Below are 18,795 nucleotides of genomic sequence, written 5' to 3' on the forward strand. Positions count from 1 at the left end.
ATCGATCGCGGCACTGCATTTAAGTTCGCATTTTAACGTGTTGTTATTCGGACGCATAAGTAAATCTATTTTGCTTTTGTCTTTGAGTTCATCGCTCAAGCGTTTGGCGATATCATCCACTTCGTACAATCCGGTTGCTAGTGTCAGCTTAATCGGTTTTTGAGGTTTCTTTGGTACAACAGTAAGTGTGTTGTTGATTCCCTCTTCGACATTTGGAATCGAGTTGTATGTGGTTAAGTTTATCAACGCCAATTCCCTTCGCCATCAGACAAATCCAATGACGGAAAGAATGTAGCGTGTAAGAACGACGTATTTCCACTTATGCAGAACATGTTTACCTGTAGGCTGACGAATCACGACTGAGAAATTCAAGACATAAATGATCGCAAATAACCGTGTTTATATTCTGTCTGGCGTTATAATTGAAATTTTTAATCGAATCGAGTGGAAAATAACGCATCAATTCGTTAGGTGGACGCAGATTACCGAAACTATCGAAATAGTCCACCATCCGTCCACGTTTTCTATAACATACCCAGTGTGTTCCATGACCGGTACTGCGGTCAAGATTAACAATCGCAGTTTCGTTAGTCTTCGGTTGTGTGGGTAATGCGTCCAACATGAAGACCCCTCTAAAATCTGCTATATTTAGTCTTCTCGCGTTCCACATTAGTTCTATGTTCGATAGCGGTCGCACTGGAGACGACGACGACGACGACGTTTTTTTTACCGCCCTTCCCCGATCCGGTCAAAGGGTAGGGCTTAAGGTATAATCCCTGCCCTGCAGCGCCCGCTTTTTGTTTCATCATTTCGACCAGGCGTTTTATATTATTCCTTTTTGTTCGTCTTCTTCGTCTTCGTACTCTTCCACCGCCGAACTTTGCTTTTAATTTCATCGCGTTTGTAACCGCCAATGCCGTAGCTTTTTCCGCGATACTCGAACCTTAGCTTTAACTCTTTCCCTAGCGCTATCGGCTAATTTACGATCTGCTGCCGCTCTTCTTTCGTTATCGCTGTACGTTGCGTATGCGATATCGTGTTCTTTACAAGCGACGTCCAACTTGTTTACACCGGGATCGCCTCTCTTTAATCGTTTTTTAAATTCGTTCCCGGTCCGCAGTACTGATATCCCGGAATATGTAACTCTATCGGTAGTAAATCGATCCCTTTATTTACAACCGTACCCACAACCTTTTTGACGCATTTTAATGCTTTATCGCCAATATAAGATCCCAACGCTCCTGCAGCTCCTGCTGTTAGAGTTGTTAACAGTCCACCGCCTCGTTTAAGACTGGCTATTCGTTTAGATCTTCTCACCTTACCCTTTCGAACAGGAGAAGAACGTTTTGACCTCCTCACTCTTGCCATGTCTGACTGACAATGAGCTTGTTAACTACATTCCACCATCTTACATTGGATCCGTGTTCGGCAATCGTACCATATTTTTATTCACATCATCTGAGACCGGGGGACGTATCATATTTTTATTAACATCCTCATTCTTCAATGTCTTATCAGTGATCGGTGGACGCACCATATTTTTTGTCACATCCTCGTTCTCCATTGTATCTTTACTACTTAGATCTGTGTTTCCAGAATCGCTTTGGTGATGATTGTCAGCGGTTAGTACACTCTTAAGCGTTTGTTGATTTAAGTTTCTGTTAGCGTTGTCGTTAATGTTTAATAGAAATTTGTAGAACCTAAATAGTGTGTCATCGATATATCCCTTAGTCGCAGTAAGCAATTTTTGTATATGTAATTCCATATCGTCCACGTAGGACTTTGTTGCGACGTCCGTCTTTTCGACAGGATCACCGACTCTACATAATCGCTTATTTTGATAATTGATTGCGTTGTCATCATTAAAAATCTTCGCTAAGAATACACGATTTAGATCGCTATGCATTACGTACTCTTTCACCATCTTTTTCTTCAATTGACCCCTCATTATATCGACATATCCTTTAGTCGCGAGGTCAGTCAACTGAACAGGTGCCTTGGCGTTTGTTATAACACTTTTTTGGATATCCACAACACCGTCTTTACTCTTTAAAATCCCATTTGTCACTTTGTCTACGTATGACTTTGTAGTGAGATCCGTGCTATTAATTGGTGCACCAGCATTTGCGATAACGCACCCTCTCGCGTTAATTGTCTCATTTTTACCGAAAAGGTTTTTCCGTAAATAGTCGACAGTTACGGCGTCTGTTTTTACAATTGGATCGGCGATATCGCACAATCGCCTCTTTGAAAAGGAGAGTGCGTTGTTGTCCATCGGTGAAACCGTCGGTAAGTATTTATTATTCAACTCGCTTTGCTTTACGAACATTTTCTTAACGTGACCTATTGTTGCACCATCATCATCTTCAACAGGCGGTCCGACGTGCACAAACGTCTTTTTTTGATATCGAAATTTCCATCGGCGGTTTTGTCAAACGTTTCGACAATCCGAGTTGGTGGAGGTTGGGCGGTTGCACTCCCAACCCGAGAACGACCGAACTTTTCGATACTCATATTCAGACTGTTTAAAATAAAAAGTTCCCTGTACTACCCTCCTTTATGTATCCGCCTTCTTGTAGTTCTTCTATGATCGAAACTATTTCGTTATTATGTCCGGTATGACCCGCACGTTTCGAAGCCAATAAAAGTCGCAGTCTATCGCACAGTTCATTCGGATCGTCCCAGTAAACGTAATCCGGTCTAACCGTTTTCTTCGCTCTCATCAGCAGACCCGATCCGGTTATTGGACTTTCGTCGTCATGACCGCTTTCCGACGAAAGGTGCGTACGAGGAAACAGTCTTTTGATAATATTCTTGTACTTTAACGATCGACTGGAAATTATGCGACCGGTATTTTGACTTTTATGGGCCTCAGTAGTTTCTAATATTTTCTTATACTTATTTAAATCTTTGTTTGTATAATCTACAGGCTCATTCAAAAAAATCAATTGATATAAACCTTTGGAACCGCTATATGTTTTGTTGTCGATAACTATTTTATTTCCTTTGAACTGGAGTGTTTTTGTTCCGATCATCCATTGATCGTCAATGTTTTTAACTCCGTAGACGTCTATTTTTTTACCCTTATGCGTTACGGTAAGATCCAAGAAATGTTTTGCACGAAACCCCATCGTTTTCGGTGTCGACGGGTCTACAGGTTTCACGAACTGTTTTTCCGACGTCGGTCTTTTAAAGAGTCTTCTCATAACTGTCGGTGTCTCTTCCACCACCTCCTCCTTTTCAACCACTCCATTTGCATACTCTTCTTGTTCTTTTTTAACATCGTACTTTTGTTTAAACGATTGATTAAGTTCTCGGAGCGGTTCGACAATAGGCTTAAATTGCTTTTCAATAACTTGTTCCGATTCTGTTATTCCTTGCGTAATAGCGCGATGTTTTCGTTTAATCGAATCTCGTATTCTATCGATTTCCATTACCAACTTCGCAGACGACAATGAAGACGACGAGGATGTCATATCGACCTCGTTCTTGTTCGACATCGTGGTTACGAATGATCGGAAAACAGTCGATCACATCACCATCCTAGTTCCACCGATCTAAAGAACACTGCATGTTTTTTGGCTCTGCGTAGAAAACGTATAACATCGATTAACGAAACATTCATTCTCACCGGACGACGATTGGTATTGCACAATTCGCGGTAATATTGTGTCACACCCTGATCGATAGACGGTATCATGAGTTTCGTGCTTGTGTCTTTAAAGACAACAGCCCTTTTTACATTTCCAACCCACAGCGGAATATCCACAACCGTTGAGTGATCGCGTTGTGGTACCTTTGTCAAGTACCGTGTGGAAAGTCGTCTGATCGGATGACGGTCACCTTTTGAATGTAAATGCAACAGATAGCTATTCAACAACCAAAATTCGTCCGGTTTCGCTCCTGCATATTCGCACCACTTTCGCAGCAGATCTTCGTTTTGGATTTCAAACAATTCGCGTCGTTCGTTGTTCCTCAATCCGAACGAATCGGCGTATAATCGCAACGTAGGTAGCGCTTCGTTTAGAAACTCGCCAGAAAAGAGCGCCTGCGCCCTGTTGTTCACGATGTCGAACGGTAATCCTCCTCGTCTTATCGGTAATGTTTTCGGTACGTCGTCGGTAAATTGTACTCCGTAAGCCGTGTCCACCAAACATTTTCTACCGTATGATAACGCTAAGCGGTACAACGTTTTTGGCGACCTGATCGGAATAGTTCGTTCCGTGATCACTATACAGCATCTCGCTCCTTCTAGACGACTACCGTATTCCAACATGTGCATGTAAACGTTTGTGTAGTCGATAGATGCATGCCGGTTTCGAAGTTCCAATAAAGGCTTTTTGTACACGAGCGGAAAGGGTCTAAATCTTGAAATAAAGTTCCATCCGTGTCGAATTGTGGTGTTGAACATGTTTTTATCGTATATCACCAGTTAGATTGGCATCTCGTATTTGTCACATTCTTCTAAAAATTTTAACCATATACGCTTATTGAAAATCTTACCTTCGCTAGTAATCATCAACAGAACGACCAACGGATAGTCACGATTCATTCTTTTTACTTGTCGCCAGCATCGTCGGTCTTTATTTTCTTAGTAGTTCACTTTACGACAGACGTAGTTACCGCAAAACTTCTGACGGTCGCTAAAATATTTGGAACACAAGTTGTTTTGCGGTTTTTGTCTAAAACGTATGGCGTTAGCGTACGGTGTTCCGTCCTCGTAGGTGTGTATGCTTGCCATTGTTACCGACTATCAACTGATCTCTTTTACAAAAACATCGAAGCCTACTCTATATCGTCCACCATCGATATCTCTCTCCTTATTCACAACCAAAACTCCATGAGGTTTTCTCCATGCAACACCACACAGACTTTTAAACCGATCGAATTTCATATCGGTATTTACATGATCTTGATATATGTGACGTATGTTGAGATCGTCTTGTTTGAATATAAGAAGGAGATTTGCGTTGTCCCGTACAAGGTGCTTCCCGGCACTGGAATATGTCTGAGTCAAATAAAAGCTATCGATGTTGTTGTGTCGTCCCATCGCAAAGTACTTGCGAATATTATGTTGCTTTTCGCAAGCTACATCGTCGAAAATCATAACGAGTTCGGTTCCGCTTCGTCGGGTGCCATCACATGATCGTTTTCTGAGTATGCAAAAAAGCCGATCTCCGGGACACCAGTCATGACTTGTTCTAGAAACTTATATTTCGGTTGGTACAGCGATTTAGAAAACACGTAAATATTTCTGAATCGTAAACCGTCCGGTGAGAACAGCAAGTTGAATAGGACATTTGTTTTTCCACAATTAGACGGTCCGCAGATAATACATCTGATTGTATTCGGTAGAAGAGGTCCATGACCAGACCTTTTTCCCTCTCCACACCCGGCTCCTGTATAATCGTCGAAGTTTTCTAGCGTAATATTACCGACCTGTTGACGTTCCAACTTCATGTTTATGACTGATCGATTCACTACACCAAATCCGCCTTATGTATCCAGCTGTTGTGTTTTCCATCGAACCCTTGCCACTTTACAAATAGCCTATCGCCTTTTCTTCGTAAGACTTTCTCGACTAAATACACATTATTTGTAACGTTAGTTTTAGTGAGCTCTTCAGCGTAAAATTTACAGCTCACCACCTCACCGTGAACATCGATCAACGTGTAAGTACACGGACGCGTATTATCATGTACCTTATGTACGATAAATATTTCATTCGTCCAATTCGGTAGATATCCTTTGGCGAATGTCTTTTTAAATTTGCTTTTACGCACTCGATCGCCGACATTGTATTTCGGTAAAGTAGGTTTTCGATAGAGTACCGTATTTAACCGCTGTAAAACAGCGGCTTGGTTTCGCTTATTTACATCTTTCGGTTTCATTCCGATAGTGCGGTGACTGGTGTTGTATTTTGCGATCAATTTCGGTAGTAATTCTAACCACCTGTAGGTTCCTTGTTCGGTAAATTTTCTCCACATCATCGTTTTCAGTGTTCGATTAAATCGTTCGACTATCGACGCTTTTTTATCCGAATGTGTGGAATAGTGATTTATTTATTTTGTACGACTGTAATAGTCGTTTAACCGACGGATTGTAGAACTCTTTACCCAAATCGGTTTGAAAATGTCGCATATTCTGTTCATCCAATATGGGTTTGTGGGCTTTAGCGATCTCCGTACCGGTTTTGGTTTTAATCGGTACGGCAAATGCTAGTTTAGAAAAACAATTTATCTTCGTCAGTATGTAACGATAACCTTTCTTCGATTTAGCATACGGTATCATCTCAACAAGGTTCCCCGACGGGGAGTCTTATTCTTTAAGACTTTGGGGGTTGGCGTCCCCACGGGCCTAGCCTCCGCAGCTTTCCTTCCCACTATACAATGAGCTGCGGAACACTTTACATTTTACACATATACTACACCAAGAACACTACATAAATTACAACATACACACATACACAATTACACAACAACAACCTACACTGATATTTCTTACATTTACACTCGGTGGTGTTGCGACATCTTACGAAACGCAACCGTAACCCAAGGTGGGAACAAATCGTGCCGATGGGTGAATGGCTCTACGTAGTGAGTCTCGAACGATGTCCTCTGGGCACCAGGGCGAACCCAGTTGAATTTAGCTCTAGCTCCAGTACGCGTGCGCTCTGCTGGAGTGGTCCATTTTTCGCCGGTACTCGTGGGACCAAAATTTCAGTTCCAATAACAAACACAATGATGGTTGGTGGTCCATCTGAAAAAACCACCAATATAAGTCTTGCGAAGAGACCTCGATCAGCTTCGTCTGACGAGGATAAAAGTCCTACTGAAAAGAATTTCTTAGAATCGAAATATAAAAATATTAGATTCATTGTTCTCAGAAATAGTCAGGAAGGTGGCTCCCTTCAAAAGGTTTCACCTTTCTTAATAAACAAAACCATAACAGGGGCAAGTGGCTCCCCGAAGAATATTAGGAAATTACGTGACGGATCGATTCTGATCGAAACATTCAACGACGAACAGAGTCGATCTATCTTACGTCTCAGTAATATGGGTGGTATAAATATAAGTGCAGAAAGCCACAAAACGTTAAATATGAGCCGGGGTGTAATTTTTTGTCGAGATCTCTTAGATATAGATGTCTCTGAAATAGTTGATGAGCTTCGCCACCAAGATTTTGCTGAAATGAAGTGTATAATGAAATGGCAGAGCGGAACAGAAGAACCGACACCGTCTCTTATACTGACATTCAATTTCCGTGTTCCACCAGAGAAGATTAAAGTGGGTTACCTCTCGGTTCGCGTACGACCATTCATACCCAACCCACGGCGATGTTTCAGATACCAAGGTTTTGGTCACACTACAACATCTTGTACAAAAACCGAGATCTGTGCTCGATGTGCTAAAGAAGGTCACAATGACACTAACTGCGAAGAAAGTGAAAAATGCGCAAACTGCAGTGGTCCACATACAGCTCGCTCCCGAGATTGCCCAACTTTTAAAGAAGAAAAGGCAATTCTCAAAATCTGTACGGAGCAAAAACTATCTTTTCCGGCTGCACGTAGAGAATATAAAAAGATAAACAATTCACGGAACCTGGTTAAACCAGACGTATCTTTTGCCACCGCTACATCTAAACAAATTCCTACAAATGCTAATAATCAGCAGTGCGGATCCTGCAATGAACTTAAAAAACTTGTTCAGATGCTATCTGATCAAGTAGCTTCACTTACAGCCACTATCTCAGAGCTGACAAAAATGAATAAAAAGTCCCCCGTCGCAGCTAGTGAATCAAACAGTATGATACATACGAAAGTTTCTATTCCCAAAGTCGTACCGCCACGAATAGCGACTATCACAGCTGGCAGTAAGCCACCTAATAAGCTCCCCATAAAGGGAACCCACATAACTATCTCCTCTGGGATGTCAACTACATCATCCCATTCAAATAAATCTCCTCCACCATCACCTCATATACTGGAGGATATGGTTGAAGAACCACCTGACCCTAGGGCATCGGAGTTCTTTAAAATAAAAAATACAAAAAAGAAAAACCGAATCACGTACAACTAATTTTTATATAATTTCCGAAATTTATTTTTTTATTTATTTTTTACACTTATGAACATTATTCAGTGGAATGTTAGGGGTATTCGTTCCCGCATTGAAGATATTAGAGTACTAGCGCACACACATGATCCACTAATCATGTGTTTCCAAGAAACTCACCTTCTCTCAACATGACCGAATTACACTTAGAGGATACTTCTGCGAGAGATACGACTGCCTGGTAGACAGTAGGGAGAGTGGTGGAGTAGCGATTTTCATGAAGAATGGGGTGTCAGCTAAAAGAATTCAACTAACCACTGTCATTCCTGCTATTGCAGTAAAGGTCTCTATTCCCTTCAAATTGCATATCTGCAATCTGTATCTCTCACCGAACACTGAGTTCAGTGCTTTAGATGTCTCAAATCTCCTCACACAAATACCATCTCCATCGTTAATAGTAGGAGACTTTAATGCCCATCATATTTCCTGGGGCTCAACCTTCTGCTCCACTCGAGGAAATACGATAAATAAATTGAGACAAGATTTTGACCTTTGCCTACTGAATAATGGATCACACACATTTATGTCCCTATCAACTGGTACTGTATCTAACCTTGATCTTTCCATATGCTCACCGAATGTACTCCCTCATTTTAATTGGTCGGTTTGTGATGACTTTCACGGCAGTGATCATAGACCAATTATTATTAGTTTCGGTGTAGACTGCGAGACTAAAAGAAGGCCACGGAGATGGATTGTTGAAAAGGCAGATTGGAACGGATACCATAAAGCATTCCAATCTCAGTATGACGATGGAGCGAACATCCTCGACCAATATTCTTGTTTTACGTCCATGATGCTTGAGAATGCCATCAGATATATCATGATATATCTATCATAAAAAGAACGTTCCATTATGATTGAGTGTTAACGCAAGAATGAATAAAGTTTCGAATAATATTTTTTATCTCTTAAAAAATTAACTTGTTTTATTTTCCAATTATTTTTTATCTGAATGCAAGTTCCGAAAATAAAATTTATACAAAGAGTTGACTTTATAACCGCGATTAAATTATCGTATGCAATTTATTTTATTTTCCAATTATTTTTTATCTGAATGCAATTTCCGCTGATAAGTTATATAAAATTTAATTTATTTAATAATTATTTCTTGAAATTTAGTTTATTTTTATAATTTTATTTATTGTTATGTGCAATAATTTTTTCTTTATTATGAAATGCATTACGTCTCTCTCTCTCTCTCTTGATGATAATAATTATATTTATTTGTTATAAGAAGTTTTATCAAAACCGCATAGTTGTTATCGCTCACACTGCAGTTAAAATTGTATTTTAATAAAATTAATTGGTAACCGCGTACTTGTTATCGCTGACACTGCAATTAAAAACAGTACATAAACTAAATTGATAAGATTGCAGTTTACTTAATATTTATTTTTTGTATATATATATATATAAAAGTATCATTCTGCATTCAACGTTTCAAATGTCATCATTACGTATTCAACAAGTATTCACAATGACATACAGTTCAACACGAGATTGATGAATTAATGATCGCCTTTCGGGACCTAATGGAGATAAAGGACCGAATACTCAGAAATATGTATGACCACTCCGAGGTCGAACACGCGGCGACTGATTTATCAAATACTATATTGAGGGCTAGAAGACGGGCAATGCTTTTAGCTGCTCGTTTTGATGCACCGCCTCCACCGTCATCACCATCTAACCATCATCAACAAGAGGTTGCAGAATCCGATGGGTCCGCGACCGATTTCAATCCCAACACCGACGACGATGACAACAACAATAACAACAATGATGATCAACCACCGGATAACGAATTACACATTATTCAGGAAATTGTCGATGTTGAAAGTGATAACAATGAACATAGTACCAATCACCGTGTTCAACGCGGTCATCAATGTCGTCGTCGTCGTATTCGGGTATGTCGTCGTCGGGAGGTCACAGACGTGGATAGTAGTTCAACACCACGACCACGACGACCTCATTGTAGTACTCTAAACAGAGTTCTGCAGCAGGTCGTCAACGCTAATCCAAGCCAGTCGGATGAGGTCGATGATGGTAACCCGACAACCGACAGATGTCCGATCTGTTTAACAGAATCGGTTACTGTTGAGTTGTCGGGTTGCGGTCATCGATACTGCGTGGACTATGTGAGGAAATTAGGGAGATGCAGCAGAAATTGTCCCGTCTGTCGACGAGACATGTCGGGATACCATCGGATTAGAGAGGGAGACGACGACAGTAATTGATGTAAGTAATTATAATTTTTTTTAAAGAAAAGCCATTTATATTATTAGATATATACTTTATTTCATATTTTTTTTACATTAAATATTTTTTTGGAAAAAAGTGATTTATATAATTAGATACATACTTTGTCATATTTTTTACAAATAACTTTTTTTTCACTTAAAATAAAAAAAGTCATTTATATTATTAGATATATACTTTATTTCATATTTTTTTACATTAAATTTTTTTTTGAAAAGTGATTTATGTAATTAGATATATACTTTGTTCTATTTTTTTCACTTAAAATATATATTATTAGATATATACTTTATTTCATATTTTTTTTACATTAAATATTTTTTTGGAAAAAAGTGATTTATATAATTAGATACATACTTTGTCATATTTTTTTACAAATAATTTTTTTTCACTTAAAATAAAAGAAGTCATTTATATTATGAGATATGTACTTTATTTCATATTTTTTTACCTTAAAACTTTTTTTGAAAAAAGTGATTTATGTAATTAGATATATACTTTGTCCTATTTTTTATAAATAATTTTTTTCACTTAAATTAAAAGAAAGTCAATATATAGCCGCATGATAAAATAATATTAAAAATAGTCATGATCGTGGCCTATGTGGTCTTCGGTTCTCTGGCTTCTTTGTATGTAGTCATGACCATGGGCTATGGGCCATCGTTTTCGATTCTCGGTCTCTTTCGGGAAGTGTTGTCATTGGCGGGTACTTTTCTTTTTTTATGCTATAATGACCGTAAGGAATAGTGTCGATTTTGTTTTCTAATATGTAACGTTTGTCGTCATACGGTGAAAGCGATTTCTTAGACTTGTTAATAGAAAATATATTGTGCAAAGTGCTTATGATTCCGTACGCGCTTGTATATGTTACGGAATCATTAAAAAGACTTTTTGTACAGATCGTGTTTAAGAGCCTTTGCAATTGATACTCTAGGAATACCCTTTGCAACGTTCTTCTCCTTCTTGTCGAAATCGAGAATGCTATACATCTTAGCACGAAGTCCGACAAATTCACGAATAGCTTTTCCATTCATCTCGTCTTTGAATTTACCAAGTCGTTTCTTATTAGTATTACTAAAACATGTGTGATCGCGAGGGTAATCTGAAGTATCGAACCGATCGATATCGTGAAGAATATCGTTGTAAACGTTATCGTTTTACAAACGTTTTATCGTTTTACGTTATCGTTTTATTAAACGTTCGAAGTCTATTCTGTTTCGTACGTTTTCCAAGGACTTGCCGTACACCGCGTTTTCATCAACTTAAAAAAGTCCTTTTCAAAACTGTTTCGTGCTTGTGCACGCTTTTCAGTATTGAAGTCGATGTACGGTTTCAACCAAGGCGATTGGGAGAATTCCAGAACTCTGTGAACGTTTTTCACTTTCAGTCCTAGTCGAGTATACAACTTTAGGTTTCTGTAATGTAAAACGTATTTTTGTTTGTCGTACAATGTTGTCATTAATTTCTTTACGGGACATCACTTTATGTCCTTCAAATAGGGGGACAACATATCATCGGCTGGTACTAACCGTTCTGGTGCGAGAGGGTAATCCTTGTGACGATCGTGCAATTCTTGTGGATACTCAAGATCCACTTCCAAGATGTAGCCCTTTTCGCCACGATCGTCAACGCTGTTAATATCGAGATTGTCAAATCTCTTCAGTACTCAACCACCTAAAATTAGCGTGTAGTAAGGGCTCAACCATGGCTGTTCCGTAAAGGTTGTTGCAATCGTAATATTGAACTCAGGATGTGGGTTCGGATGGGTCATACTGATCTGGAATGTTTGGATTGTTCGCCTTGGCGTGTCTGGTTGAAATTAATGGCTACACCGCCTCGTGTACCTTTTTCGACAAACAGATGCATATCTATGTCGGTCAACAGTTCCAATTTTTGTTGGGTAAATTTTAACATGGCATTCCACGTAAAATTGGGTGGTGGAGTAAAAGTGACAGGGGTCCAAACCGTAATATTGCATAGACGTACTTCGGAAATTTTCAAAGACGTCTGCCAACAATAATACGTCGCTAAGAAGATAAAGATTGTGGTAATCGCCTAACGTATTGCAGTCAAACGTTTCCCACAGGTTTTGAGCGTGGACGTAATCATCGTCCGTTATGTTCTCTCTTCTTAGCGTACTGTAAAATGCCATCTGCGGTGGAAGTTGGGTTTCGAAAAACTTGTTTATATGGGTCATGTACTCGTACGGGTAAACGCCTTTACTGATTAAACAATCTCTTTTCTCGGGTAGCGGGTAACAGTTTGTGAGACGTTTAAATACGGTGTCTTTGTCCTGACAATCTTTTACTAGATTTTCCACAAGTTCTTCAAGCGACGACGAAATAAATTGTAAAGAGTCCAAGAACCTCAACGGACCGATGGACAGTGACTGTAATCGCTCGGACGTGTTGGCGATACAGTTTATTTTTACATCATCCTTATATTTTCCCAAAGCTTGAACTATATGATGGCTATCGTAACCGCGGAGGTTATGAAAAATTACTGGAATATGCTCGGTGCGCTTACAATTTAAATTGCACTCGTTATGACATGCACCGAGAAACCGCCCTGTGGTATGCGAGTGATGACGTACACGGTCATCGGTCAACTCACAATGACAAAGAAAACACTCGGTAGCCCTTTGAAATGTTTCAGTGTCTTCGGGAGTCATCACCATCGGTTTTTCGGTAATCATAATTTTGTGCAATCTATCGGCGTGACCGAGCAATTCATCCAGCATCTTTTCAACGATATTTTCACCATCGGTTCTTGCTCGGTAGACTACAGGACCTTCACATATCTCCCCTTCCTCGTCGACGATTACATAGGCGTAACCGTACGGAAGATGATGGGCTACCTTATCGGTAAAACTAGTGTTTGGTTTAGGGGTGGCAGTGTCCATCGGATGTACAAATGATTCAAAGTCTGCATACACCGTTTACGGAACGCGTAGTGTGGACGAGTAGTCCCTAAACTTCATCACACATTCCTTTTCTTTAGCGGGATCGGGTACTCTTATCCTTTGTGCACCGTGTCGCTTACACTCGATCAAATGTTGGTTTAGGTTTTGTGTAGCGACAAGTGGGTCTGATGAACTGAAACGGTGCAGACAATACGGACAATATTGACTGCTGCATCGACTCTTTGTTAGACCCGAAAGGAGACGAGATAGCCCGTTCATACCAGGTTTGGTATTTATAAGGCAATAATGGAATTTATTTCTTGTCTCCCCTGCAAGCAGCAATAGGTGTATGCAGTGGGTACGATCGCGGTTTTCGGTAACACGCACCGGGTACACGCGATCGTTATCTTCCTTATAGCCGTAGACATTGATGCTTATTGTGGGGTTCAACACCTCGAAGCGATCAATGTCTTTTACCTTTACTGGATATGATATCTCGTTCATGTTAATTTCATGTTGAAAGCGTGCATACCAACTCTGACGATAGTTACGACCTGGTTGGTCATGCAGGTATGCTAGTACGGACCATAGGAAACATTTTTCATCAGGCGGATTTTTTACATTAATTATTGCCTCTTTTTTTACAAGTTTTTTGGGTTTTTTTATAAATGAACTAGAGGCGCCGTATAATGGACGGTAACGGATAATGTTTAAATCAATATAAATTATTTAACTCATTACCCACTCGCTGCCGTTGTTGATGAATTTGGTTAGTGTCTCTATAATCTTCTCCACAGATTCTATCCACGATTCTTCAACAACGTCGGTGTTATCGTCCAAATTTATCACTGTTCTAGTTTTTCCATGCAAGTACAAATTGGTGAATGTTGTTTCTACTCCGTCTTCGAGATGTGTCTGTTTCATCAACTCAACATTTACAGCAACGTACCTGTAGATACAGAATAATTTTAGTACATATTGTCTACTTTTTTAAAGATAAAAACAGTACATTTACTAAAAATATGAACGTTTTTTTAATTACCATTTTATGTTGCCATCAAAGCGTCTGCCTTCTTCCTTCAAACGATTCAGGATGTTGGTCTGATACCGCAAAAGGGTTGAATGAAGGTATACTTCCTCAAAGTGAGACAGGTCCCATCGAAGACGGATGACGTTGTTATTTATTGCATGGATAACTACCGGTGATACCATTTTTATTTTTTGTAATATCTGAAACAAATTTAAATAACATATATCGTAACATTGTTTTTTTTGTGTTTCAGTGAATAACAGAAGAAGAAGAAGACATTTTTTTCATTATATATATTATTTATTTTAATTGTTTAAAAGTATTTTTTATTTTAGTTATTTTTTTAAATTTAATTAAATAATTTATTTGATTTGATTGAAAGTTATTTGATAATACCATACTGTCCCATTAGTATTTATTTTTTTAAACTTATATCGTATTCTTTTAATTGTGTTTTTTTAAATTTAATTAAAGTAAAACTTACCTTGCTAATTAAGATGAAAATATAATGATCTCTCTGCGATCGATGTATTCACTTTCAACAACAGATTGCGAATGATGAAATCAAATGATCTCTCTGCGATCGATATATTCACTTTCAACAACAGATTGCGAATTATGAAATCAAATGATCTCTCTGCGATCGAAGTATTCACTTTCAATAACAGATTGCGAATGATGAAATCACACAAATTTTTTCACTTGTATACAAACACAACTGGATTTAGCCGGTTACAACAACTCAAGACACTTTTGTATTAGTGATCCGATAATTATAAAAAAAAACATTTTCCTTTTACAGATCCAGACACAACCGGATTTAACCGGTTACAACAACTCAAGTCACTTTTGTATTAGTGACTCGATAATTATCAAAAAATTTCTTTATCGCATCCGCCCTTATTAGAGACGACGATCCGGTTCGCACGTACGCACTAACGGCTAGTGCGCATGCGCCGATTCAAATTCTAACGCTGCGATTGGTCAATCGGACAACTTTAGACCACGTCGGTCCCACAATTCTTCAGTCGAGCGCCGCATCTCGCACGGTAAACACATCTGCGTCACTCCGCTGACGCACGCACGCACGCAAACACACGCGCAGCAGACACCGCCGCCACCGCCTCCCGGTGCACGATCTACGACAAGAACCTCTCTTCTTCGCAATATCGCCACCCGACGCCATCGCCTGGACGACTAGGATCATCCTAGAAGTACCTCTAATTTTTTTTTATTCACTTGTGTGTATATATATGTGTGTGTGTGTGCGCGCGCGCGCGTGTGTGTGTGTACAAACTGATGTGACGGTAAAATTCACAGCTTATGTAGAACATTTTTCACTCATTACATCAGGGAGTCACCGCAGCCGATTGGTTTAAGGCGTCAGTCGGTCGCGTCCCGTCATGACCGGGTTCGAATCCTATAGCCGACCGAATTTTTTCACTTTAAATATTATTTATTTATTTAATTCAAACCGACCGCCACACAACAGTGATACCAACCTTTGAAATATTACTTCAATATATAAACATGTCGACACAAGATAAATCAAGTTGGCAACACTGACGGGCTGTCGACACAAAATAAATCAAGTTGGCAACACTGAAGGGCTACGGTGTCAATAATGACGTCACAATCCAAGATGGCCGACCACTGCCATCTTGAATTAATGACGTCAGTAGTGACGTTTCCAAGATGGTGGACAGCCGCCATATTGGATGACGTCATTTCTTGACGCGTACCCCTATTTCCGTACTACTATGGTGGATGTAAGACAGCAATAGAGAGGCATCGATTCTGGTTTTGTCAATGCAGCGGATCGGTGTTGCCAAATACCAATAAATTTACTTATTCTTGGTAATTTTTAGAGTTTGTAATTCAGGTTGTAATGTAGCTTTAGCGTCAAAATACTCAAAATACATTCTTATTGTATTAGAGGGGGGCGCAGTGAAAATATGGTTGAAAATGGGGTTGCAAATACTGTAAGGTTGAGAAACATTGCCTTACACATTAGTATTTTTGCCTTTTATTGATTAATCCTACACTATTACATATGCTTTCCACTTAGAACAGTCTTTTTTTTCTGCTCTAAATTAGAGCTTGTATTAATAAAAAATATTAGTTCATTAAGGGTTATGACATCCTAGTCTTATCTTTAAAAAATATTCGAATTTTTAACAATTATTGTATTCATAACAAAAACCTTTTTAACCTGGAACCTTCATAATAATGTAATTGTTAAGAATACACATAGCAGAAGTGCCATTTATTTAAATAAATATGGTAGCTGAATTTAATACTTTTACTTAAAGAATAACTCTAATATGATTTGTTTTATATTTTAGTGTATTATTAAAAAGAAATGAAATTAAAAACACCTGATTGGAAGTTGGAAGGGGTAGAGAATGAAGTTTATGAACCATCTGAAGATACATTTCTATTATTGGATGTCTTAGAATCAGAATTAGAATGGCTTAAGAATAAAAATCCAACTGTTATTGTAGAAGTGGGTAGTGGTTCTGGTGTTATCATAACTGCTCTTAGTAATGCTTTAGGAAACTCTACTCACTGTATTGCAACGGATATTAATTTCAGTGCCTGTGTTACAACTTGCAAAACTTCCACATATAATAATGCTCAGGTAATGATTTAACTTGAATATTTTAGATTTATATATAAATCTATATTGGATGGAACTCCATCTGTTTCTTTTGACTGTTTTTCAATGAATAATTAATTAATTTTCATCTTTTTAATTGGATTATTTAAATTAATTAATAGTGAGTTTAGCTAACTGCAAGTGTTATCAGTAGCAAGTTGCTTTTTTGCCATATTTTGAAAAAAAGATTTTGAGTGAGAAAGAATTATTTTTTCTTGTCAGATCATTGTTGATGATATTGAGCAACATATTCATGTTTATATACATTAATTTGCATGTACAAGCTTTCAAAGCTTCTGTGCAATTTCATCAGTAAAAAGTAAATAAATAAATGTAGCTATATCCACCAACTTAAACTATTTTAAAAACTGAGAAAGAGAGAAACCTATTTTATTAAAAATTCTTGAATCTATAAAGTTCTGCATAATTTTAAATAATATACTCGTTCAGTATCGAGGAGTACTTCTCATCATAATACTTGATAGCATAAATTATTGTACAGATTTGCAAAGACAAGGAATTAGATTTACATTACAAGATACAAGTTACATTCAAAAAGTTTCTGGAATTGCCTCGTACAGTTCAAAATAGCTATCCTAATAAGGAAATTTTCGGTTATTATGTTGGCAGCACCTGATGATGTTACAATACTAAAGCTGTTTGTTTCATATTGAGTATACAAAGTGAAAAATGTCAGCAGTTGAACATCACACCAATATTAAATTTAGCTTTTTTCTTAAAAAATTACTGTTTGAGATATTATTCTGCCTTGAACAACTATGTGGAGAATCGGCAATAAAGCAGACAGAGGTTTATGATTGTCATAAGTTTTTTAGTGATGATCATGTTGGTTTGAAAGTAACATTTGTAATGGGTGTTTGTCTATTTCAACAAATGAAGAAGAAAACTGTCAAGAAAAAAGCACCGATAGTTGGGATATCAGTAAACTTTTCATAATTTGAACATTCATCTCATTTTCAATATATTGTACTGAAAATGTTATCCACAGATCAGAAAGAAACCACGTGGTTTTGGCAGAAGACCCCAATGTTGTGACCTTATCTTGCTCAAAATTTTGTGAACAAAATTATAACAGGAGGTGAAAATGGTGTTTTTTGTATGATCCGCAGATAAAATGTTGTTATCAGAGTAGATCAATATCATCTCCCCAGTCATAGAAGCTTTGTTTGGATATGAGAAAAAGAAAAGTTATGTTGAAAGTGTTTTTGATTTGCCACGGGATCGATTATTTCAGATTCATTTCTGACAAGCAAACAATGAACAAGGAAATATACACTGATATTCTTTATTGTTTATCAGATTCAGTAAGAAGGAAGCATTGTAAAAAAAAAAAAAATGGGAAACAAAGAACTGAATTCTTTTCCATGGCCATGCATTGCCACATCAATCCATCTTTTTTCAAAGAGCACTTTGTATGACAGAATATAACTCTGGAGCACCAATTGTTCTTTCCCAATTTGGCAGCAGCTGATTTTTATTTGTTTTGTCCCTTGAAAAATGTTTTGAAAAGATACATGAACTCTGATAAGGTGGTGGCGATGTGATGAAGCAGCTGAGGGTGATGTCTAAAAATGGATTCTAGGAGAAGGAAAGTAGTACAAAAGCTTTTGCGTGTAAACAGTTTTTTTAAATATGCTAATTCTGGGAACTTTTGAATCTGCCTTGTATCAAAAATAAATATATGGATCTATTAATCAAAAAATAAATGTTGATGACAAAATAAATCTTCTGTCATGATATAGATTTCTAGCATCAAATAAGAATGAACAAATTTTCACAAAATATTTGTATTGTTGCTATGGAC

General features: G+C 38.1%; 1 protein-coding gene across 1 annotated transcript in view; it reads left to right on the forward strand.

Annotated features, from left to right (window-relative positions):
• Positions 1-18,795, forward strand: part of LOC142318557 (uncharacterized) — an 86,527-nt gene that overhangs the window by 46,544 nt on the left and 21,188 nt on the right. Inside the window, exons 4-5 of the mRNA XM_075355111.1 lie at positions 9,606-10,258; positions 16,668-16,952. Of these exons, the coding sequence (XP_075211226.1) occupies positions 9,606-10,258; positions 16,668-16,952 (938 nt within the window). The remainder of the gene's footprint in view (positions 1-9,605; positions 10,259-16,667; positions 16,953-18,795) is intronic.

Source organism: Lycorma delicatula, chromosome 1 (genome assembly GCF_047948215.1).
Source record: "Lycorma delicatula isolate Av1 chromosome 1, ASM4794821v1, whole genome shotgun sequence".
Classification (NCBI taxonomy): Eukaryota; Metazoa; Arthropoda; class Insecta; order Hemiptera; family Fulgoridae; genus Lycorma; species Lycorma delicatula.